This window comes from Danio aesculapii, chromosome 6 (assembly GCF_903798145.1).
Source record: "Danio aesculapii chromosome 6, fDanAes4.1, whole genome shotgun sequence".
Classification (NCBI taxonomy): domain Eukaryota; kingdom Metazoa; phylum Chordata; class Actinopteri; order Cypriniformes; family Danionidae; genus Danio; species Danio aesculapii.
This window is the reverse complement of record NC_079440.1, coordinates 40,577,409-40,604,856: the sequence shown is the minus strand read 5'-3', so window position 1 is coordinate 40,604,856 and position 27,448 is coordinate 40,577,409. Positions and strand designations below refer to the sequence as shown.

Sequence of the window (27,448 nt, the reverse complement as noted above, 5' to 3'; positions counted from 1 at the left end):
TTAACTCATTTATATGTGGCTGCAGGGAAGTTGTGATATTAACAGCACGGCACAGAGGTACAATACAGTTTGTGTGTGTGAACACTGCAGGGTGATCTTTAGCTATCTGAAAGATGAAGAAACCGAAAGCGGCATGGAATGTTTAGATCAAGTTCGTGGCTTTGCTTGCAGCCTGGAGCCATAACCTATTTAGCTCTTTCAGTAAGGCTGGAAAACCCTGTGGTTCCCATCGATAAAGTAACCCCGGGATGTCTGTAATGAGGGCAGCAGCACATGCCTCCAAAGTCTGCCAGCGAAACATATGCAGTCCGCTTTCGGGGGCTGAGGTTGACCCCGCAGATCTTCTGCCGCATAATCACCAGCCCTGCCAACATTTCTCCACAAGTCAGTGGCCCACTTATCTGTCACTTGGTCTGGGTGGGCTTAGTTGATCAGAGAACATTGACACTTTTCACGCCTTTGGGAAGACTGTGTGCTAGAGACCATCGCGGCCTGGATTTCTCTTTCGAGAGGGTGTGAAATAGAGGGTTTGAGTTTTGAAGTAGCTGGTAAGCACCTGAGCTTGAATGCTGAGAGGGATGAAATTATAGAAAGAGAGAGAGAGAGAGTAGGAGGAACAAAGATTACTGTAGGTGGAAAGGTGAACGCTTAAGACGGACAGGGACTGAAGAGAAAGTGGCACGGAGAATGTGAATGAGCATGGAGAAACTCTGGCTAGCTCAGTGGATATGGAGGACAGAGGGAGGGGTGAGGAATGACTTGGAGTAAAAAGCACTGTAAGCACTTTTTCGCTTCACTGGAAAGTACATGAATCTGAAAAGAGTTTTCTCCAAGAGGGAATTCCTACAGTGAAAATTGGCTTGCTCTTCAAGCACTATTCACAACTACTTTTTGTCTACTTCGAGTCTTACATAAAGCTATAGTTCAGCCAAAATTGAAAACGCTGGCATTGTTTGCTCGTCCTTGCTTTGTTTTTGAAAAACATACTGGACACAAATCAAAATGATGAAAGTGAATGAGGACTGGGGCTTTTTAGTTCCCAAAAAAAGCACCATAAAAGAGGTCCCTTTTGACTTGTGCTGTATTCAAAAGTCTATTAAGGCTGTACAATAGCTTTGTGTGATGAAAATACCCAAACAAAGTGAAAAAGAGAAAGTTGCAATATCTGATTAATGAATTAAACATTCTTTTGGATGTGATATTTTCAATTAAAGCAGTTCACAAAACTTATCAAAATGAATTTCTTCACAAATCTGCAGATTTTAGTCTCTTCCTTTTTTGTCTCAGAATGTTTTTCACTTAAAGATTCATCTCATGCTTCATATGAGTTATTTAAGTATAGAGGCATTAATACTGTACCATATAATTTGGACTAACTGGATTATGCACTTTCCTTGCAGCAGCTGATTTTGGGCTCTATTTTAATGATCTAGGCACAAAGTCTAAATCAAATGGCTCAGAAGCATTATGGGCGTGTTCAAATCCACTTCTATTTTGAGGATGGAAAAATTCGGTTTGCGCCCTGGCACATAATCTAACAGCGTTGTGCTTATTCTCTTAATAGGTTATGGGTGTGTTTTGAGTATAACGTGCATTAAACCTATCATAGTCTCATCTCCCATACCCTTTAAGATTCAGTTGTGTCGCGCCATAGCGCATTTGCTATTTACATGGCGGACTTTGTAAGTTGAAAAATACTTAACTAGGGAGAAAACAGTTTATCAGACCATCTGCAGTGCGAGGTTAAAGAACAAGCATCCTCCATTTGGCATCTTTACTTTCTCTTTCTCTTTACTTTTACTCTTTACTTTACTCCTTTACTTTCGTGGGTATAAGAAAATGGTGGAAACTCACTCAACTAAAGACATCCAGTAGCCTACATATATAATTTCGTTTGTTAAGTTTCTGGGTGACGCAGTGGGTAGCATGATCGCCTCACAAAAAGAAGGTCACTGGTTTGAGCCTCGGCTGGGTCAGTTGGCATTTCTGTGTAGAGTTTGCATGTTCTCCCTGTGTTCGCATGGGTTTTCTACGGGTGCTCCGGTTTCCCCCACAGTCCAAAGACATGTGCTATAGGTGAATTGGGTAGTGTATGTGTGAGAATGAGAGTGTATGGATGTTTCCCAGTGATGGGTTGCCGCTGGAAGGGCATCCACTGCGTAAAACATATGCTAAGTTGGTGGTTCATTCCGCTGTGGCGACCCCTGATTAATAAAGGGACTAAACCGAAAAGAAAATTAATGTATGAAAGTAAAATTTCTTCCAAAACTATTTGTGAATTCAGTTTTAAATTCCAGCAAACAAATAAATGAACAATAATAGTTTTATCCAAACACACGTCCTATTCTTGCCCCATATGGTGATGCATACGTCTCCCAAACCTAACAGGCAGACTAATTTAAACTTGTTTTTATTAAAACAAATATAAATATGCAAATTCTCAGTGATCGTTTGCAGCTGGAAGGGCATCCGCTGTGTAAAACCTATGCTGGATAAGTTGGTGGTTCATTCTGCTGTGGCGACCCCAGATTAATAAAGTGACTAAACCAAAAAGAAAATGAATGAATGAATGAAATATGCATATGATAAAAATTACTACTACTACTCATAATAATAATATACTAATGCAAATTTTCATGAATAAACTGAAACCCCACCCCGAGGTAAGTCAATGACGCGGTCTATTTCAGTTCCTCAATATACTGTAGGAACCAACATCGTGCCTTAACACACCTCCTTTTTAGACTGGCATACCTATGAGTCCACAAAGTAGCGCAAATAGATTTGATATTTAAACAACATGCCCCAAAACATGAAAATTAGGGTTGCCCTTGTCTGAAAATAGCAACAAATCGTGCCATACAAGTCTTGTGCCTTTTTGCGCCAGGTGTATGATGACTTTGTGTACCTCGCTATTTTTCAAATGCACTATCAAATGTATCAAATGTAATATATCAAATGTATTTGTTAATGCCATCTACTATATTGTTTATAAAATGCATCTATATATTATACACACTTAGTCTACTGCCAGTCCTAAGCATGAGTCATTTTGTTCTATTTTATGATGCTTTCCATCCTTTTTGAAGCTTAAAAGCTGCAGCCCCCAATTCTTTGTATGTGTTTCATACTGTGAAAATGAGCAAACTGACATTTTTTTTCATTATTTGGGGAACAATTCCTATTAAACATGAAAAGAGCAAAAAAAAAAGGCTTGTTTCAGAATTTTTAGATGTGCACAAGGTCATTCTACTTTCTTTTAATTGGATAAAAATCGAATGTAGAGCAGCTCATAGACACATTTTTCAAACTAGAGACTTTCACCAGGAGGTAAATTCTCTGAGTTTCAACGAGGACAAAAACAGCAAGCTCCATCATTAGGCCATAGGGGATGCTAAGTGTTAATTAGCATTGTCTCAAGAGGATGAAAAGTGTCTGTTCTTCTTAACATCTTTGAGGGGCTCACTCTGCATGGTATAAATGGTTTAGGCAGTTATTATCTACAAATAGAGACAAAAGGCACACTATAACACTAATCCAATGCAATTATTTTCAAACTACTCTTAGTCAAACTAACAAGCAACTTACAGTAATAGCAAGCCAAAATAAAATAAATAGATAAAAACATTGCCTATTGTAATACACACCAATTTTGCTGATGCTACTGTGAGGAAATGGTACATTTTATATTAGCACTGGCTTCTCAGTGATGGTTTAAAGTTACCATGTTACTGGTTTGTTGACTCTGTATGTGGTTCCTCGGAGTCCATGGGGTCCTCAAGAGACGTAGCACAGATCTGCAGCTCAGTTGGGAACAGAACTTTTCCACTGACTAATCCAAAGAGTTTACTCAAGCCTCCTGAGGATACATTGTTATTTCCTTTACTCATTTCTTGGGTACAGTTGCTGAATAATTAAATACAAATGTTTTTTTTTTTTTTTTTAATGGAATTTTTCTCATCTATTTGCTTTATATTACTTTGTTTGTAATTTGAAGACTTGTTAAATGTAAGTAATAGTTTTTTATGGTTTGTTTCCAGAATTGCAAATGTATAGAATGCCTTACATTCTATTAAGCATCAAGGAAAAACTGCATTTTCATGAACATAAAGGAAGAAATCATTTAAACTGTGCTGGCATTAATAGCAGGAAACTTGAGTAATTAGATGGATAAAATTTAATTAAAACGAAACTATTAAGTACAATTCCTTTCAAAAGTTTCATTGCTTTGAAAATGTATTCTTTATTCTTTCCTTTCAAGGTCCAGAGGTTTTGTCTTTTTACGTACTATAACTTGCCATCGTAGCAGATGAATGGCAATCTTAGAGTCTTTATAGAATTGAACTGGCTTTGAATTGGATGTCAATTGAAAGTCTTCCCTTAAAGTGCCCATCTTTTACAGATCTGTGTAAATGTAATGTAATTTCTCAGGACAATGTAAAGCACTGATCACTGACCTTTTATATTATATTGCACTGAATTTATGTACAGCATTGGCTTTTTATTGAAATCTGAATTTTTGAATTTAATGCACCAAAGTGCTCTGAAAAAATGTTCTTAATAATTAAATAAAATGAATAAATACATAAAGTAAAAAATAAAATGAATAAAGTTTTATTCAGCAATAGCTGTCTATGGTGAATAATATACTTCACCAGCAGCTCTTTCATTTCGCATTACAATTTCTTGCTAGACTTTGCAGTTACAGGTTCATTTGTTATACCGACAACTTTCAAGATTTGACACTAAAGGTCATTTAATCAAACCAATAAAAAAGAAGTAGTTCAGGAAGGAGAGTGAAACCATGGTACAGTAGTTGTCTATTTAAGGCCATCGTCTCTTAAAATATGTAAAAATTTGGTCATATCAGAACATTCCATATAATTTACCAAGGCAGTGCATCAAGTAGCATGAGAGCCAACAGAGCTCCTGGATTTTACACTGTATTGGTCTATGTGACATGTTGTTATGTAAGGGATAATGCACATCCAGCTGGTTATCGCAAAATAATGCCAGACAGGATTATCAGCAGCCCGACATAAAGACGGAAGGACCTTTATTCCGTGATTGGATGTACATTATCCTGCATATTACACAGTTTAGCAGAAAGCTAAACACTCACTTTCCTTCAGCTTAGTTCCTGCTTTATGTGGTGTTGCCACAGCGGAATAAACTGCTAATTACTCTGGAATATGTTTTATAAGCAGATACCCTTCCGGGCTAAACCCAGCAAAGGTGAATTAAGGTGACTTTGATTGTGGCATGGTTGTTGGTGCCAGATGGGCTGGTCTGAGTATTTGAGAAACTGCTGATCTACTGGGATTTTCATGCACAACCATCTCTAGGGTTTACAGAGAATGCTCCAAAAAAGTAAAAATATCCAATGAGCAGCAGTTCTGTGGGCGCAAGTGCCTTATTGATGCCAGAGATCAGAGGAGAATGACCAGATGGGTTCGAGCTGATAGAAAGGCAACAGTAACTTAAATAAGTACTCATTACAACCCATGTATGCCAAAGAGCATCTCTCAATGCAAACCACGTTGAACCTTGAGGCAAATGGGCTACAGCAGCAGAAGGCCACACTGGGTGTCACTTCTGGTCAGAACAGGAAAGCTAAGAACAGGAAACAGGCTACTATTGTTGCTGACCATGTCCATCTTTTTATGACCACAGTGTACCTATCTTCTGATGCTACTTCCAGCAGCATAATGTGCCATGTCATAAAGCGTGAATAATTTCAGACTGGTTTCTTTAACATGACAAAGAGTTTACTGTACTCAAATGGCCTCCACAGGCCTCCACAAACTACGTGATGCTATCATGTCAATGTGGACCAAAATCTCTGAGGAATATTTCCAGTACCTTGTTGAATCTGTGCCACAAAGGATTAAGGCAGTTCTGAAGGCAAAAGTGGGTCCAGTCCGGTACTAGTAAGGTGTACCTAATAAAGTGGCCGGTGAGTGTATACAAACTTAAGACTTAATCATCATTAAGAATGTTAAGCATACAATACCAGCATGTATGTAGGCAAGCATCAGATATAATATTGCCTTTTATTAAAATTGCAGCCTCATCTTGGTCAAACTGAAGAGACTCATTTAAAAAAAACAGTCAAACATTTTATGTTAATAATTAGACTTCATGTGTTTTGTTTATCACCTTGCATAATTATAAAATTCAGCTTCTCAGTCAATGGAATTCAATCAGAAGAAATTAATCAAATCCTAATTCATGTAAGGGGTAATAAATTTGTGTTACAAATATTGTGATTTGATCATTATATTAATATTATGTGCATACCTGTCAACATTGGGATGTGAAAATAAGGTGTATGCCCACCATTATAATGGATTCCCCCAACACCCCCCCCCCCCCTTTTTTTAAAAATCCCCAAATAACTAAATACTAAATATGTCCATTTGGAGCAGTTTCATTGTAAATAAGCCGTTAAATGGTCAGTAATATGTTTTATTATTAATATTTACAAAAGAAAAATTAAATAGCATACATTATCAGCAAATACATTAGCAAACAGTTCAGCTTATTAAAATTAAAAGCTATATAATTAAATAGAATCAAGCTATCAAATCTCATTAGCTGTTTCTTCACTGTATAACGTACACATTCTGATTAAAGAGCAACAGATGAATCTCTTATTTATTTAGATTTTTTTTTATTTGAGTACATTAAATAACATATCTAACATTATAATGAAAGCATTTGATTGCTTTCCTGACTGTTTATGCTCATTTAGGATGAAATTAGATATGTTTGAAAAAAAAAACAACACCAAGATCGACATCTTTAGATATTATTATTATTAATTATGTGTAGATGTCTGTTTAAACACGAACCCAAAACCCAGACTTTCGCTCCGTTTTAAATCGCGTTTACAGAATGCGTCTGGCAAACAGTGTCTATTTATCACTATGGAGCGCATCAGCTGACAGTCATGCACCGCTGTATGACTGTTTTGAGGATTGCATATGAAGAAGAGACAGCACCTGTAATGAAAAGGAAAGGAATCCCACTGTTTTTATATTTATTTCAGAGTGTTTTCATGACTAAACAAAGCGAAAGAACAGAACACTCACATTTAAGAGCAAGGGGCGGCCCCTGGTGGTTCGACGGTATGGGTTGCGTATTGGAAGGTTCAGCTCATTAATGTTTATTTGTCACCCTTAAGAGAAAGACTGAAAATACGGTAGAAATAAGCAAAATACTTTTACAGGATGATAGCGGGAAAGAACTGTAAAATACGGGAGAATCCCGTGAAAAACGAGAGGGTTAACAGTTATGATTATTTGTGATAACACAGCACTGTTTTAAGTGGATAGTTTACTGAATGTTGTTATTTTATACTGGATGCAAAAGCTGTATAGCTGGCATGAGACAATCTTTGCACACTGCAGTAAGCTAGATCGATATGATAATATTATATAAAGGCATTCAACAGCTGCTCACCATCTCATAAAATACATGCAGGATTGGCATCTCTCTCCAGCCCGAGCTTTTTGTGAACTTTCAGCGTCTTGGAAATGTCATTATTGATCCTCATTTTACCACAGCTTTTATCCCAGAATCGTCTGACGAATTACCTGTACTTTTCCACATTATGGGTTTATATTGGAAGAAAACACACAGCAAACGACTATGAATTAGTGGCTTGCACAACACCAGCACATTCACTTTATTCAGGATGTCCAGTTGTGTTTGGGGCTGGGTGATTAATTAAAGGCTATATTGCACATTTTGTCAGTAAAGCCTGTTCATGTTAACCTCCAGCATATGCGTTCAAATGGAGCAGCATCTGATATGGTACATTGTTAAGTTACACAAATGTTTAAAATTAAATTTGATTTAATTGATAATGGTAATCACATCAAGATAATGTCGTTTCTGTGTAGCAAATGATGCACTTGAAATTATCACTTATAATAAGTCACTTCATAACTTCTGTCAAGAGTTTAAAGTAAATTATTCTGTCAGATTATTTTGTAGTCATGTGATTATTAGTCTTGCTGAATCAGTGAAAGCAGTTAAATGTTATCTTATCTGTTTGTTTAACAACTGCTGTGAGTATTTCCTGGGTTTCTTCTTTGTGGGTTTTTGGAGTGTTCCTGAGTGCGCCCTCTAGCCTTAGGAGAAGATTTTGTAAGATGTTGAAGATTTTTATCACAGATCTGTGCTTCCCTGACAAGATATGACAATTGTAGATTTGCTTAATTGCTTTTGCGATTTCATTTCAATTACACATGCAACTGTATTCTCTACAGAAGTAAAACTGGCTTCTAAATGAAACGTATTACTTATTTTTAGCTAATATTACTAGCCTAGTGGCTTTAATGAGCTATTTTCCACTGGAAGAGAATTTGCTTTTATTGTTGTTGTTTTGGATATATGTATCCCACCTGTCCTACTGCACCCAACCCTGTCTGAGCTGGGATCGAACTGTCAATTCATTGTATGGGAGTCGGTTGCTCTAACAAGGAAGATAAAGACCATGGCCTCTAGCGTCTGTCCCTAGAGCACCTTTAGAGGTCAGAGGAATGAGGTTTACCTGCATAGCACTTCGGTAGCTGGCATCCATTACATATATAATATATATCATATCATTCTTACTAAGATTACACCCAATTTTCATTGATGATGATGATTATCAAAGTGAAAAATGTGGTGCTGCTGGATATAATCAGTGTATGAACAGATCAGTGTTGATGAAAGAGAAAAACTACTTATTTTAAATATGTATACCTTATGAATTTCCATAGTTTTTGGAGCACACTAGCTTCTAATTAACCTTAAAATATCATCAACAAAAACATAAATTTTGATTTTAGTAGGCTTTAAATAGTATATTAACCAATGTTAACTAATGGTACCTTTAGTCATACTTTATTTTGATATCCCACTTTATATTTTGTTCTAAATAATTAACTATGCAACAGCATGCCAGCTAACTCTCATTTTAGCAGAGTACTGGATAGGTTAAGATAGACTCTTAGTTTAAGGTTAAGATTAATATAATACTAGCATGTAGTTGAAAAGTTACTCATAGGCTATGGGATGCATGTTGGCATCCATCAAAATAAAGTGCTAGCAGATATTAACAGTGGTGGAAAGGAAAAATTGTGGGGGGAAAATTATTCATTAAGTAAAAGTACCATTACTTGCCTAAAAATATAGTGAAAGTAGAGTAAGTGTCTGTTGTAAATATTACTCAAGGTAAGGGTAAAAAGTAACCCTTTCAAAAGTACCCTTTCAAGAGTATTATGCTGTAAAAAGCTGATGCATTTACATGTAATTTGTTGATGTGTGTAAACGTAACATTCTGTAGTGCATTTAGTTATTGCCCAGCAGGCATACAACATCTTAAGATGTTATTAATAGGTTAGATTTAGGTTGTGACATCATGTGACCAAAATTCAATGTCTAGCCAGCGTATAAGGACAACGTTATCTTGACATCCAATAATGACGTCAAATGATGTTGATTTTTGGTTGATTTTAACTTGTGTTAGAATGTGACCAAAATCCAACGTCAAGCCAACATCTTAAACCAGCATCATTAACATCAGATACTGACGTTTATTCGTCATGGTATGGCAACTAAAATCCAATGTCTGATAGGCGTCATAGTGGTAACGTCCACACAATGTCAAGCTGTAACATCATTAGACGCTGATATTGCATTGATTTTAGGCTGTACGTTGGACATTGACGTCGGCCTAACGTTGAGTTTTGACGTCAACCCGATTTTCATTTCTAAACAAAATGTAACATCCCCACGAAGCTGGGGTGCAACGTCAATCCGATGTTATGTTGACATCTTGTGCCTGCTAGTTGTTTAAGGCCATTTCGGGCATCATACAGTAAACATCCATCATCTTCTCATCAGTGACATGCATCTAAACAGTCTCTGGGTCAATGCGTGTAAAGATTTTGGATATCTTTTTGGACACTTTTAATGCTTCCAAACAGTTTGCTGCAATTATCAATCGGCAATATCTTGAGGTAGTTCATTATGATGTGACATACCTCTTTACTTTTATGTGCGATTTGATGAAACAGGAATCACAGGACTGATTTTTCTAGTCCCCATAGACAAGAAAAATAAAAGTAGTGACTGCAGGTTGAAGGAAAGTAGAGGACAAAAAGTACACATTTTTAAAACTACTTAGTAAATTACAATTCCTGAGAAAAACAACTCAATTATAGTAATTTGAGTATTTGTAATTTGTTACTTTACACCACTGGATATTAAGGAGGTAGTTTGCTAATCACTCCTATTTGACATGTAGTCATAAAGTTACTTATAGCTTTAGAGTGTTTAAAATCTAAATAAAGTGTTACGTTACTGTACATTTGTGTAAATTGTCACCCACTTTTTTCATTCATTGAATGGCCTTACCATTAACTATTTGCCACACAAATTGTGATAAAACAGGCCAAGCTTGTTGCTAACTATTCTAATGAAATTTGTCACCAAAGGAAGAACTTTTCTGCACGTTTCCTTCTACTCTTAGGAACAGACCTGGACTCCCTGTGGTGTATTTCCTATGTGCTGCTCCCCTGTGGTCCTGTCATGACTAAATGCCATATTCATTTAGTGCCTCTTCTTACCATCCCACTGGACGTGAAGGTTCCAGAGCTTGCATAACTCTGCCTCGGCCTGTTTTATCATTCATTCAACAGGCCTTTATTTATATATTCTCTTTCTCCGATGATAAATGGCACAAGGAATTTAATTAGAGCTATGGGAGGAGAAGGAGCCTGATGAATCTGATATTGTGTTGCTCTCACACACAAATCAAAAGTGAAAGTGTGTGTGTGTGTGTGGGTTGGGGGGGAGTGGGGTTGGACAGTTGAGCAGAGAGATGTCATTACCACAAATGGCGCGATGTGCCTGTCAGGGGTGGTGGAATTAACTCCGTCATTCTGATCTGAACATCTGAGGGAGCCTTTCTGCACAGGGAAATCACAAATCTGTATGCAGGTCATTTGTGGACACGACAAGAACCACAGCAGAAAATGATTCCTTACTCAAAAGAGCCCGGGCTGGACAAACTACTGTAATGAGTGATATTCCTATTAGTCATTCAGAAATTACATATACAAATATATCCACTCTAAGTGTGCTTTCACTCTAGTACTTTTGGTCTGTACCTGGGTTTGTTTGACGTCATAGTATGATTTGCTTAGTTAGTGTGAATGTGTCTTTTGAATGTGTGCGAACTCTGGTACGGTTCACTTTTCACTTTTCGTATCAAATAACAGAAGTGAACTGCCAACAGTACAACAAACTTTAGTTTTCATAATGTTCATTCGTGTGTGTATGTCTGTGTATCACCTACCTTGGCAACAAACGGGACTGACCCAGTGCAAACAGTGGCTTGAATACTTTTGAATGATTTACACAGGTGCAACAAAAGTTTCTTGAGAAATCATCAATTCACTAGGTAAAATAATTTCTTATTTTAGACATGAATGAATGAATCAATGAATCAATCAATCAATCAATCAATCAATCAATCAATCAATTAATCAAAAATAGTTCACAAAAGTGATATTTGTTTCTCTCTTTCATGTAATTCCAAGCCTATTTATCATTATTTGATCTGAATAATTATTAAGCATTTATTTGCTGTAAAAAAAAATCCCTGCACCCTCAATGAACTGTAAAGTTAACTTTTTTTAAAAAATGTTTCTATTGTTGTCCGATGCAGCACACTTTGCAAGGTTATTATAGTTAACGAAAACAAACGGGAAAAAACGCTAAAATTTAAAAACATGATACCTCGTCTGACTCGAAATAATCCAATTTTAATTGTAAGGAATTTTTCAGTTCATGGTGATGTTTTAACTGACTGAAATTATGATTGCTGACTACATAGATTTGATATGTTGAGTCCTAACATGGGAGCATTGTCACATAAGATCCGGTTAGCGTTAAAGATTCAAACTTCCCATCACTTCTTGTGTATCTAACCTCAGAAGTTGCCTTGCACACATATTGTACTCAGGGCTGCTATCATGTGGGCTGTTGTATTTGAATTTGAGGATGGGTAGATGGTAGTGGTAAGATAGTAGTGTTTATGTGTCCTCTGAATACACGTTTCAGAGTTTTAGAGTACATGTTGAGATTTTATTATACAATATTTATTCTGATGGTTTTGAATCTTGCACATAACAAAAATCCTTATTTACAAAACAACAACAAACTAAAACTAATAATAAAACTAATAAAAACTAAAACTAATAAATTTATGAGCAAAATATTGAAACTAAGCAAAATATAGAAACTAATAAAAACGAGCAAATCTCTCTCTAAAACTAATTAAAATGAACTGAATTTGAAAACAAAAAGTAAAAACAAAATAAACAAAATATTAATATGAAAACAAAATAAAAACTAAAACTAATGAAAAATCTTTAAACTATTATAACCTTGACACTATGTTCCCTATGCATCAATGTTTAACTCATATACTGTACACTCTTAGACATTAAGGCATGAGAGCTGTCACTGGGCAGTACCTTTTTACATTTGAACCTAAAGGGTTCAAAGGGATACCTCAAAGGTTGGTTCTAAAATTCAAACCGGTGCACTTTTTTTTTTTTACTTTTATGGTATTAACATGTATCTTGAGGTCCCAATATGGACCTTTTAGGTACAAATGTATACTCTTTAAAAAACCTCCACCCCAGTGACAGCTCTCGTACCTTTATTTCTGAGAGTGTACAAATAATAATAGCACATTCTGCATCAATAATAACCTTTTTACTTGCATTGAATTGTATAAAATGGTTCCTATTAGACCTTTTGAATCAACCCCTTTTCCGAAGCCAAGAGCTAATAAATATTATGACATAAAACCACTGGCATGAATGCGTCTGTTAGGAACTTCTAAGACAAATAAAATAAGTTGTTTCATTCATCATTCATTAAATAAGCCTTTCAATTTCTGTCTACAACAAAACAGAAACCTTGATTTTACAGTAAATGCATTCTTCACATTACCCTTCACACAGCAGTAAGATTATCTAGATGAAAACAAGTCTAGTGGGTTTGAGCTATGGCAAAGTGTTAATAACAAAATGATTTCAATGGACTTTTGACAAATTGCTACACCTGCCAAATAAATGTGCCACCCAAACTCGTTGCCAAATTCAACCATTCCTAGTCTGTGGTAATTTTGCACTGGTATACAAATATCCACACTTGTGCATGATAATGTTGTATTCTAAAGTGTAATTTTATTGTATGCATGGTGCTGTTGACTAGGCATAGGCCGGTATACGTTTCTGACGGTATGATAACCTTGGATAAAAATACCACAGTTTCACAGTATTGTGATTACTGCTCTAAAATAAGTTGTTTTACATGTCTGAGTAAAACAAAAGCCAAAAAACTTTTTCCCCATTAAACACAATTTATTTTATTTTAGGAAACATTTATAATATTTTAACATAAAAATGACAATAAACATGTCAGGCCGAATAGTTAAATACTGCAAATCATTGACTTCTGCTGTCTTCATTAGTTTTAAAATCACAGATTTCTTTACAACACATAAAAAATACATAAAAAATATTACACATACCAGTTTTAAAACCTTGACTTTTCCAAACTAGGGCTGGACGATATTGCAAAAAACAAAACAAAAAAATCACAATATCATGGTTCATTTTATATTGATAAATATTTACTATTTTTAACAATACATTTAGGAATTTTAGGATTTTTTACATTTTAACCACTTTTTAAAAAAATTTATAACATTACCAAGGCAAATAGATTTAATAGTCAAAAACAAAAATATTTAAACAAAATATCATCTCTTTGTAATAAAATAAACATTGGTGCTAAAGAGACTCTTAAACTTGATAAATATAATGTTACAAACCGTGTGCAATGGTAAAGTGTAAATGCTGAACAATCAAAGCAAACTTTAAGGTGTGAATAATAATGATATAGTAAACCTCAAACTGTCAACAACACAAATTTTGAAAATCAAATTTGAGCTTTCAAGTAAAGGAACCAACCATCATTATACATGTTACGACATAACAAATAGTGAAGTTGAATGACTATATTACTCCTATGCTAAAAAATCTTTCAGATGAGAACTAGTAGCTGGGAAGCACAAGAAAAGAAACCAAAAAGCCACCCTGGCGACATCCTTACATCCTTTTTTATTTACAATCTCCGCACTGCTGCTATACAGCACTCATTTTCGCATGTTTTGTTATTCTGACCTGAAGTGACAAGCACGTGAATTCCTTGACCATTTATAGTTGACTTTGCGTTCCGCTCCCCTGGCGTCTCTCATAAGTAGGTTTTCTCAGAGGATGACAAACGGACAAATCATTGCTGCAGCTCCGAAGCAAGTTTATGGAGAAAAATAAAAACTGCTGCAGTGTTTAGGTGCGCTGTGTTTGTTTGAGGTAATTAGTCTGCCGTTATTACTGAAATATTCCATACATATATGGATATTCCATACATACATACATGAATATATGTATATTCCATACATAGTGTGAACCAGATTGGTTAGTTTTACTTGCATAATTCGCGGTGCACTCGGGGCATTCAGAAAAGTTTAGGTGTTTTTTAACTAGGTGCGAAAATGCACGCGGTTTATGTGCACACCACTTGCACAACATGTGCACGTTGCTCCCATATGTGCATCCTGCAAGTCTCGTGCCTCTATTGGAAATGACAAACTTACAGCCCAAGCTTATTGGCACTGCTTCCAAGGCGCGTGCTCAACAGCCACATTTTAATAAAACTATAGCATTCAAACTGAAACTACATACCAAATCTTTTTTTTTTTTAACCAAAATTGACAATGGTGTACAGTCAATAAATATTGATACTGATTTTATCGCCCAGCCTTATTCCAAACTACAGTAAACCTGGAAACCGTTTATCGTCCCTTGCCTACTCTTGACTATCGTTTAGCCTATATAATTCCTTGTTTATCACACAAGTGAAACTTTGAATCTCTCCCACATCGACATCAGCTTTTTGATTTAGAGTGCACTCTCATACAGTAAAACATTTTTATTTATTTTTCAGCTTTTGATGCTGGCCCGGAGCTTTGAAGCAGCACTCCAAAACCTAATTAATATAACAGATTGTCTAGCAGCACGCAGACTGTGACAGTCTGGAACTCTCAAACAACAAGAAACTGTTTACACGCATTTCATTATATGGGATCATTGATAATCTTTTTGTTGAACAGAACAAAGCCTAAATTCACTTTGTGGCTTGTAAAATGGCAGCAGTCTGACTTTGGGCATCTTTGGACAAGCACAATCTCTCTCTATTGTTTACAATCTGTTTGTTGTTTTAGTCCAGATGTAATGAAATCACCTCACATTAGTTCTGTTTATTCTGATGCTCAACACATTTTCACTTGGACGGTGATTAGACCTGAAGTGATATTCTTTTCCAGCTACCTCTGAACTCCCTTTGGCTTCTAGAACAAAAGGTCACAATTTTTTGGCCAGACGGCTCTCATGCCCACTGACTTGTGATAAATGAGACTGGTATTATAATGAAGAGACCCACCTTTGGGGAGAGATAGCAAAAGGTCAAGTGACTGTCAGGCTGGTGCAGGTACGTGTGGTTGGAGGGTGACAACCACTATTAATTATGAAGTGGGACAATCAGTTTAGAGTTGCAATGAACGAAAGCACACTGAGATAGTTTTCAAACTTTTTATAGATAAACTTAAGATAGATAGATAAACTTCAGATAAATTTAAGTTCTACCAGAAAGACCAGGGAGATAAATATGATATTGAATTACATTTATTTGATGAGTATTATTTGACAAAAGTATAATTTAACAAAACATAGTATGTCTTTGGCGAAGGCCCTGTCCATAGCTTGAATTAGAAGCTTTTAGATTGAGCTGTGACTGCCAAGGATAAAGGCAGGGTCGGAACCTACCTCCCTGGACAGGGCCAACCTGGTGGTGAGGAGGATGATGGTCTCGTGGCTATTGGTTGGAATTGATTGTGATGAGTGGTGTGACATTAGGTCTTCCTGGTAGAACTAGCGCTAAAAGCTACATTTCAGTCATCATTTACGCACCCTCATGATGTTCCAAACCACAAACAAATATCAATTCCTCCATTAAAAGTCTTGAGTGTTGAGTGTTTACTAAAAATGCCAATACGTCAAAAGATTCATAAAGAGATAGAATTAGCATATTTATACAATTCTTCACAAGAGACATGATTGTTTCTTCAGGTGAAAGAATTAAATTTAGGCTTTAATGGATTTATTTTATCTCAAGCATGCTTGCTTGATGTTTGAGAACCTTTGAGCTTCATTCTTTTGTGTCACATAGCAAGTTTGAGCTTCATGGGAACCAACAAGATTTGTTTGTGTGCATCAATCAGACATGGTTGGGCTTCTGTTTATGCTCACTGGTCAGTGTTGTTAGGTCAGTGAATGTCTCAATTAATTCTTTTCATCATATGATAAAGTGATCCCTTCAGAATACTAAATCGCTCAATTCTTATATTGTGATCTCTTGCATACATCCATTTTGTGTGAATAGGCTTTCTCTGAAGGGATAGAAGGCTCTCAGATTTCATTAAAATTATCTTCATTTGTGTTTCAAAGATTAACAAAAGCCTTATCGCTTTGGAATGACTTGGGGGTGAGCAAATATGACAGAAATTTCATTTTGAGGTGATTTCATTATGAGGGCCTCTTCCTAAAATACTGTATAATAGAAAACACACTCAGAATTTCCAATGCAAATGTAGAAGGAAAAAGTATACATTTATGTACGTTTTTATGAGGCCCATTGTACTATGTGAGAAAAACAAACTGTGATGTGTTGTTTGTTTAACAAAATAATTGGCTGCTCTGTCATTGTGCTAAAGCCAAAACAATTATTAAGTGTACAGTATATTAAATAGGCAGAGGATATTTGTTCCTATTGTACCATTAAAGCAGTGTTGGATTATGAACCTGAAGAGAATCATTTTATTGCACTTTTCACAATAAATTCTGTTCCAAAGCAGTTTTACAGTACATACTGCCTTGCGGCCCTCAGTGAGCAAGTTAAAGTCAACAAACACAACGAGAAACTCTCTAGAAAGATACAACACCAGTACAAACATTGTACAAAGTACACCAATACAAAGTATATACATTGCAATAAAAGAAATAAACACTCTGGGCAAAAAAATAAAGCAATGTCTGGACGTAGACTAAAATAAATATCTCATTATTATTTAGACCTACCTAAAAAGTCAATTGAAATAATAATGAAAAAAATTAAAAGAGTCGTTCACACAAAAATGAAAATTTGCTCATCCTCAAGTGGATGTTTATTACAACAGTTATGTCTGATTCTTGAATCTGATTGGCTGATAGCCGTGTGATATATTCTGCAAATAACAGCACTCGTCCAGCATGTTAACCCTTGTATTACTCCAACCACATATAGCAACAAGCATAGGACACTCTACAGTTTGAAAATTATTGCTGCTGTTGGACAACATAATGTAGTTTTGAGGCTTTTTTTTGAACTAAGCAGTTTATTAATAAGGAAAGTGCCTATTTTAAATATATATAATTTCTAAGAGACAGCGTGTCGGCGACCATTAGCCTGTCATTGAGCGGAGCAAAGAAGGTTGATGTTGTTCATCTACAAAATGGTGACAGAGACCCCATGATAAGTCCTTAGAAAAGAAAAAACAGCGTAATTTCTAATTACAGCTGATCAAATCATTAATAAACAGGAAAGTGACATTCCAAGTCAATCTCTCTCTTTTGCATGTTGTGGTGCTGTTTTTATACAATATAATTGTAGTGTGTTGTCTGCAAAAAAATGTTGTCTGCAAAATTGTTGCAAACAATTTATTTGTGGTGAATTTAAAAAAAACAAATAAAATTTAGTAACGTTTACCTTAATTTGTTTGTTTAAATGTAGCCCAAACAAATTGTTTACAACCACCTAACTTAAAAAAAAAATGTAAATCCAAGGAATCGTCTTTGAATAATTTTTTTCACAAAATATATTATTATACATATACAGTATTATTCACAAAAGATGATATTTTGAAAAATATCGGATTTTAATTATTATATTGTATTGTATTGTATTGTTTCTCCAAAAAATAACGTTTGCCATCCTGCTGATCCCAGTTTGAAAGCATTAAAAATTCAAAGCACTTTTTGAACCTTTTCAAACAGATCTAAAGTCTATCCTTAGAGTTTGGTGTACAATACGGGGACGTTTTAGGAAGTCTCCACCCTGCAGTGTACAGATGTCCACATACATTTATCTTGCTAGTGAATCATTTACTGAGTTAGTGCAGGTCCCATTGATCAGTTCTGTGTGGAGTTTTGTGGGGTCGGTGCGCTTAAGAGTTGGCCAGTTAAAACGGCTGGAGTAAATTAGCTGGACGGTTGTAAGGCTGGATTTAAACATCAAAGTGGGAATAGATAATGAGGCCATTAGTCATCCTACCTCAAATCACTCCAAAGATGGTGTTTTTTTAAACACACATACACACACACTGATGCGTAGGCACATATTTTGATTACACTGCTCTGACAGAATAGTTCTAATCGTGGCAAATGTTTGAAATGGAAATTGATTCTGAGCTATTTATGCATCATTTCAGATGCAGTGACTCTTGCACCTCAGAGACCCTGTCAAATTTATGCATTCTATTTCTGGCAAAAAAAAAAAAAACCTCTGCAATATACACCCCTAAACATGCTGCGTTATTTTAACACAAATTTGGACTATAAATTGTATATTTTAAAAATTAGCACAGCTATTGATTTTTTTACCCAATATACATATTTTATTTATTTATTTATTTATTTATTTATTATTTTTTTTAAATTTATTTATTTATTTAGTTAGTTAGTTAGTTAGTTATTGGTTGGTTGATTGATTGATTGATTGATTGATTGATTGATTGATTGATTGATTGATTGATTGATTGATTGTTTGTTTTTTAGAGTGTAGAAACATTTACACTCAGATAGCATTCATTGGTGCAAATGAATATCCTCAATGACTGTCTGGTGAACCCCATTATGTATTTTTCAAAATTCACTCTGACATTAAAAAGCAAAAAAATATACCTCTAGGGATTTTTTTTGAAGCATAAGATTTAGTGTACCAGAATTAATGTATTAATGGTATGATCTGATTTCAAAATTACCCCTTTATGGAGACTAATTCCAGCAGTAATGGCAAAGAGCATTTATGAAACAGCTGCTAAGCTTTCAAACAAACTCTGGCCTCATTCGGTTTTGGTTTAATTGTCGTTGCCTTGCCCCTTTTAGCTGTTAAAAGGATTCATCCGTTAAATCTCCTGCACCATAAATCAAGACCTTTCAACCCCAAAACCCACTGCTGAAAAGATACGGCATGAAATACTGGATGCCTTTCACCCTGTGGTTTTAACCAATGTGATTAAGCATTTTTCTCCCACAGCTTGAAGGGGTTAGATGTGATATTAAACCAAGTACGCAAGTCACCACCTTGAGATTATACGCTTGTTTCTGCATTTTGAGTAGTTTTGAGATATTATGCTTGAAATGTTTTTTTAGCATGCAGCAAAAAAGAAATGGGAAACAAGTCTCTTTCAAGCCACAGAGACCCTAAATACATTTCTAATGTACAATATCAAAATCCTCTCATGTTGAGAAATTTTGGAACAGGTCCAATAAATTTGGATATACATTTGTTTTAAAACATAAAATTATAGTGTTCAACGTGTCAACATGCAGCATAACGGTTTAGGGCAAATTAATTTCATAAATATACTGTATATATATATATATATATATATATATATATATATATATATATATATATATATATATATATACCCTTTCTTTTGTTTATTTAAGCATAAAGGACAGTTTTAAAAAAATTAGTTCAGACTAAATGTTAATTTTAGGTCCGAAAATGCTGGGTAATTAATCACATCATTAAAGTAAGTTACTGTAGTATTAATTTAATGTGGTTTAGACAGAAATCAGCTTTTGTAATGCTGTAGTTTCTCTATATAGTTTAGTGTGGCTAAAATAAAATAACATTGTTATAAGTAGAACAACATCATTTAAAGTGCTAAATATTTGACATTTAAGGGTGAATATTGTAAAAATGTAAAACATTTTTAAAAAATGCTTCATCTTTTTCACGTTCTTCAGTACAGTACTACAATATTTTCTATATTCGCAAGTAACATGAAATTAAAATTGTACTTAATATAACTTGTATATCTTGGCTTCTGATTTTAATGTGCACACTTAACCTTACCCCTAACAATGATGTCACAAGCTTTATTGGGTGCAAGACAGCATTTAGATACTATTGGATTACTTGCTTGGATTAAAAGTTGCTAACTTTTTGTTTCAGTGTGTTGATGTACTTCCAACTGAAACAGAATATGCAGTAAGGAAGGTGCTTTCTTTTTACGCATCATTCACTAATAGCCTGAGTAACTAAGTAACGCGAGTTATGTAATAATATTACTTTTCTGAGTAACAAGTAAAGTAACGCATTACTTTTAAAAAATAAGTAATAATATTTGAGTTTCTTTTTTAAAAATGTAACTCGAGTTCCTTTTTAGATTAATTAATAAGCTTTTGAAAATAATATGCTGAATAAAAATGAGTGTAATCACGTTGAATCACACGCAATGAGAGAATGAGCTCCCTGCGGGAACAAACAGGAAACCAAGATGACAGAGCCTTACATTTCTGTGATGGAAATATTCTCTTTATTTTGAATACATGAAAGAAAAGGGGATAGGCTCAATGGACAGTGTTTTTACTGAACTAATAAGACAAAAATACAATAGTAGCAAACAAATTGCTTTCAACTTTATGGTGTGTATAGTGCCAGGAAGTTCTCAGAAGGTAACATTATTTTTAAAAAATATATATATTTTTTTAAAGGTAAATGAAGGTGTAAAGAAACTCAAAAGTAACGTATCCCATTATTTTCAATAATAAGGAACACAACAGTGCTTCCCAAAGGTTTGAAATATACTTGCGGTAATAGCCAGATTGAAACACACCTTTTACCCATGGCACATGGTTACCTACAGTACATGCGACAAAAAAAGTGATTTTTTTTTTTAACAATAATTTTATTTATCATAAACTGTTTCGTTTCAATGGATTAAAGTTTTTTTTTTTTTTTTTTTTTTACTTGAAATAAAAAAGAAACCCAGTATTTCTTATACTTTTTTTTTCTAATCAGGACCCATGTGCATCCACTGACAGGTAAAATCTGCTGCTGATATTTTGTACAGTATTGCTAAAGCATGGTAGATATGTATAAAATAAGTAATATCAACATTAAATAAAATAAAAAATACACAGCAAATGAGAAATAATTAACATAAAGGAATAAAAACATCTATGGAATAAAAATCTCTAAAAAGTATAGTAATTACAAGAATAAAAAGTGTAGAATATTTAAATTAGGCAAATGCGTTAATTAACCATTTCTAATGGTGTACAGTACATATATTTTGCAGCCAGTTTAGATGTAATGTCATCCTTTCTGAATACATAAAAGTTTATCTGAGTCAGTTAGATCAAATAATTAATTATACAATGTTTCTCTCGGTCTTGTGGCTGTGCTCGTGTGGACATCTGCGAAGCCAAGTGAAAGTAAATCCGGCTTAAAATAAAAATGTAATGCAAAAACGCATACAAATAACGACGACTTTAGAAAGCGAAACCAAAAGCAGATTCCCGGACATTTTAGGAGTTTTAGAAACCCGGGTCGGATGCATTTTTAAGAACCAAAAAAGGTGCATCTCTGTGGGTCTCTGCAGAGCTTGTGAAATTGTCTGTGGAAATGTTGACAGTTGTTGCGCACTCACAAAGAGAAGTAGGAAGATTGGACAGATACAAAAAAGTGTAAAAGGATGTCACCAAACATACTTGAGCAGCCGTTAATATACCTGGGCGACCCACCCAAGTAAAGTCTATGTGGGGTAAGCATTGCACAACTAGTTACTTTTTTATGGGAGTAACTCAATATTCTAATGCATTACTTTCAAAAGTAACTTACCTCAACACTGCTAATAGCAAACTAATGGTAAGGGGGGCATGTGGCTGGAGACGTAAAACTGACGTCAACAAAGAAGCACCGCCACTCCAAATTTGGAAGCAAATGGTCAGACTCTTAATGAAGATTATCAAAACAAACTATTTTTTGCAGTGGATTAACTTGCATGGATTACTTGTTCACCCAAAGAATAACAATGTCTGCAAGCAAAATAAACACTGCAAATTTTGATTTCACACAGACTTTACAGTAAATAAATTGTCATAGAGTAGGAATATGTGAACATATTTAGACAAAAATGTGAGATAAAACCTTATACTTTTATTGTGACAAAGTATCTAGCTGGCTTAGAAGTTGTCTGTACAACTGTTGGGGTGGGTTTTTTTAAGCCTCGGATTCCCTGAAAGTTTGCGGACCATGTGGTGTGATTAGTATATGTATCTCTCACCGCATTCAATTCCTGTGGCTCCTGCTGCCAGCTTCCACGGTGCCAGAACCTCATAATCCTTGTTAAAGTATCTCAAAGCTGACTGTGACCTCCATCCAAACCACAGTGGGATCAGCAGTGCTCCATCACTCAATACTGAATAATTCTGGCATTAATTTAATGGCTGATTCAATGACTTGTGACTACTGTGAGGCTGTGTGTTGTCACTCATTAGAACTAGGCTGTTTAGGAATAAATCACAGCAGGTTTGTGCTAAGAGCTAAAGAACAATGCCAAGGCCTATATTTATTAGATTGGGTTATATATTAAATATCCAATCAACATGAATAGCTGCTTTTGTATTCATGTTTTAGAAGTGATCGTAATAAGTGCTGCAATATATTAAAACCAATAGAATATGTGGTTAATCATCGTTGACGCATGATTTTTCGTTTTTTTTCACAGGAGTACCAGATTGACATCATTTTTGCGCAGACGTGGACAGATAGCCGGCTCAGATATAACAGCACAATGAAAATATTGACTTTAAACAGTAATATGGTTGGACTCATTTGGTTACCGGATACCATCTTCAGAAATTCCAAGAGTGCAGATTCACATTGGATTACTACGCCAAATCAGCTGCTCAGAATATGGAATGATGGGAAAATACTTTACACTTTAAGGTAAGCCATTTATAATAGGTGGTTATTTGTTAGTTATACTGATTAATCAGAAGAGAATGACTATTTATAGAAATAAAATAAAACTCTTAAAATGGATAGTTCATGCAAAAAGAACAGTTCTTCCATTATTGCTCATCTTCACATTGACTATGTTTACATGGACATCAGTAATTGAATTATTTGCCTTAATCTAAATAAGACAATAATATGATTAAGATGTTTACATAAGTTACTTTTTGAATGTTCCTTTCAAAGTTGGGTGTAATGTGTTCCACAGTAATGTGTTACTATAATGTAATTAAATTTTTGAGGAACGCAGTAATGTAACGCATCACATTTTAAATTTGTGTTATTTGATTACAGTTACTGCATTACTTACAATACAAATATAACATTTAGAAGAAATAAAAAACTCTACTTCATTTTTGCAGGGAAAAAATCACATTTTCCACTGCAACGTCAGTTAATAAGAATGTGCTTTTAAATAGCTGGAGAATGCAAGCTGAAATAGCTGCTGTCAAGAGCAGTTGCTTCATCAAGTGGAAATACAGACATTACTTTGATTTCATTGAGCATAAAACAAAAATATTGTTGTGAAATTCAGCCTATTTCCAGTCTCTAAAGAACTTTCGATGGCTTTTAATCCCACCAGCAACTTGTTCAAGTATTTGAACAGAAAGTCTTCTAAGACAATACACGTCAAGTAGAACATTGGCACCCAAAAACACAGCGGCTCATTCAGCCTAAACAGGAGTGAAGGTATCTTCTAAATGTGAAGAGAAGCGTAATTGCTTAGGGGGCTGTTCACATATCGCGTCTTTTGTGCATATGGAGTGCATATGGAGTGCACTCGCATTTCCCAGCTGAAAACCGCGTGTTACATGTCAAGAACTGACCGATCAGTTTCATACTTTGTAAGGAATATACACATTTTGGTAGACTAATCACAGAACACCCAAACACTGCAGTGCTTTTTCATACTATGGATGTCAGTGGTTACAGGCAGTGGTGGATCTAGGAAGTTTTAAAGGCAGGGGCCAAGGTGGGGCCACAGTTTACAGAGGGGAGCCTAGTTATTCAATCTTCTGTTGAACACAAAATAAAATATTTAAAGCAAGCTGTAAACCTGTAACCACTGACTTCCATAGTATTGGTTTTTGTCGTCAATGGGTACAGGTTTTCAGCACTCTTCAAAATTTCTTCTTTCATTTTCAACAGAAGAAAGAAACTTGAGTAAATTGGAGTCATTTTTCATTTTAGGTGAACTATCCATTTAATTTTAAAAAATCATCAGTTACTTCACTTTGTTCTTTAATAAAGTTTTTGCATAAACTGGATAGTGTGGATATAAATTCCCTGGTTACAGGTATCCAGTTTTCTTCATGTCCTTCTTGTGTGTTCAAAAAAGAAAAGAAAAAAAAAAACAAACGGGTTTGAAACAAGTGAATGATGAGAGAATTTTAAGATTTAAGTGAACTATCTCTTTAACTCTTTTAATTATGTCAAACTGCTGTGATCAACCCATTGTAATGTTTTTCTGTGAATATTAAATTACTGAAAGAGCTGCAGTATATTTTTTATTTTATAGGTATATTTTATATGTTTTAAAAGTAGCTTCAAAGTAAAGTAATTAGTAATCTGATTACTTTTTACATTATGTAATTAGTAATGTAATCAGATCACAATTTTCGAGTAGTAATCAGTAATTGGTAATCGTTTACTTTTTAAAAGTAACTTACCCAACACTGGTTCCATTCATGATCCTGATTTACATTACTTTATGTTATAGCACATAATTCGATGAACATCATTGCGTCATTACGCTATCCATGTTTCATGTAATCCCGGCTGTCTCATTTTTAATTTGTCGACTTTAACTGCACTTTTACTTTCATTGAGGACCATTTCATGCATGCCCCCTATGACAAACAAGATATTGGATGCGAGGATGAACTGCTGGTAGAGTGTTGTTTTAATGGAATTTTATACCGCACGCCGAATGGGAGAAAAAAAACACAATGCAGGTGTCTGTGGTCCTTCACTGACTCGGTAGGTGCAAATAATAGTGTCAAACAGTGTATGGAATATCCTGTAACAAAATGCAGCAAAAATCCTACATGATGGTACTAGTTTGATTAAGGTGTTTACAAATCTGTACTGCACTTCAATAATGCAACTAAAATCACCATACTCCACATCTTAATTCGATTTCTGTTTAGTTCGATTATGACCTCAATCGGATTAAATGAATCAAAAATTGCTGTTTACATGGTAGACTCCTAATCAGAGTATTGTCTTAATCATATTAAAATCAGATCATTGGTGTCCATGTAAACGTACTCACTGTCACAAGCCTTTCTCTCATATTCCGAAGACACACATAAAAAAGATATTTAAAAGAATATGGTCGATTGCTGCAAATGTAATTGTAATAGCCTTTCAAAATAATTTCTTCTGAAAGAAAAACATCTAGGTTTGGAACAACTTGAGGGTAAGTAAATGACAATATTTTTATTGTTGGGTTAATTATCTCTTTAAAGAGAAAATAAGGGGAAAAAATCATGGGTTAGCAAAGTTATAATGGCAAAAACATGCTTTTATCTAATTACGCATTGAACGTGTAATTATTTCCTTAGACATTTCAAATAAAAGGTCAAGAAGTATTTCTTTGACTCTGAAACATGAAACTGTTAATGTGATAGTGGGTCGCTGATATTCAGTGTCTTGTTTTGAAATGTTTTTTAATTCACTGCTTGAAAAGAATCAAAAAGAAAAAAGTCAAAATAGAAAAACGTAGTTGTTGAACACAACATACTGTCAGCTGTGTCATTTCAAATAATAATCACCCTGACAAGGCCAGCAGCAGATGGAAAATATATTTATTTAAGACCCACAAGCTTTTGACAAGGTCATAACAGCACTGTGTGAAAGGTATAAGAAAAGGAAAAAAAAAGCATAATACAAAATAGAGAGTAGGTCAGCATCAGTGCTCTGAATTCCGAGTTTATTGCACTGTTTTACTTGCAGAAGTTCTTTTCAATATTTTGTTTATTTAGCTCTATTAAAACTGTATCAGGTGTTAAAGGCCAATTTTTAGGTTCTACTGGTGAAATCATCTCAACCTTGAAGACAATTTTTTTTTAACACTCAAGTTCTGCTGGTTGACCCATTTACCAATGTTTTCTTGCTAATCTTAAGCCAATTGTAATCATTTGTTTTAGTTTCATTTGAAATTTCCCTAACCATTGCAGAGCCCCGGGGATTAGAGTGAGCGCTTCTACTTGGCCCCACCCTGATCCTACCTTGACGACAACTTTAACTAAATGTCTAGTACTCTACTAATTTTATCAGAGTGAATTGCAGTATAGTTACTAAGTTAATAAATAGTCAACAGAATGTCTAAAGGGGCCTATCAAAAGTAAGTGTAAACAATCAGACTGCAAAATGTAAGTACTATGCATATGTCAGCACATATGGCCTGAGGTTGATAATCAGAGTAGGCTTTTGGCTTTCCTTCATGTTAGAAAAAAGAACTGAAAATATGTTTACACTGATGCACTTAAAATGAAGACTCAACAGGCAAAATAGCAGCAGGCAAATGTCAAGATGTTTGTGGCTGTTACCTGTTAATTTGATTTCAAGTGTTTAAACATTTTAAACTATGTGATAAAGTTAATGGCAATAATTGTTAAGGTAATACACTTAGACTGAAGCTACTGTAACACATGCAGCAAAGAGTACAGTATATGCTATGGTTTAATGCAATTAAAGGTAATTATTTTCACTTAAAGGCCCATTATGTAATTCTCACCACTAGATGGTGCATATTCACAACAAACAAAGGCATAGTTTGATGACACTATGATCGAGTGTGGATAATGGAAGTTGCCGTCTTCATTATTGTACATCCTACGAGAAATTATGTTCATGGATGAAGCTAAAGTATTCAAAATGTATTATCATGGTACTGTAGTATGAAGCAGAATAAAGACCCGTGCACACTAGGATGCATTTCGCTCTTGCTTTTCACTGACATTTAACACCTCACTACTAAACTTTTGTCACAAAAGTTGAACATTTTTTTAGAAAAAAAAAGTTATTGTTTTAAGAAATAATATGCTAAAACTAAAGTCCCCATGAAATTATTACTAACTGTTTGATTTTGTTTGTTCACATTGATTGTTTTGTGGTGAATAATTCACCTGTGCATGTCATTTAGGGAAAAAAAAGATTGCCTTCTAATCTTTATATT

At 34.8% G+C, this 27,448-nt stretch overlaps 1 protein-coding gene across 2 annotated transcripts in view; it reads left to right on the top strand.

Moving 5' to 3' along the window:
• The window catches only part of LOC130230870 (gamma-aminobutyric acid receptor subunit gamma-3), a 225,662-nt gene that overhangs the window by 140,532 nt on the left and 57,682 nt on the right, over nt 1–27,448 (top strand). For both annotated transcript variants that reach the window (XM_056460170.1, XM_056460169.1), the window contains exon 4: nt 22,976–23,196. In XM_056460170.1, coding sequence (XP_056316145.1) covers nt 22,976–23,196 — 221 coding nt within the window. The remainder of the gene's footprint in view (nt 1–22,975; nt 23,197–27,448) is intronic.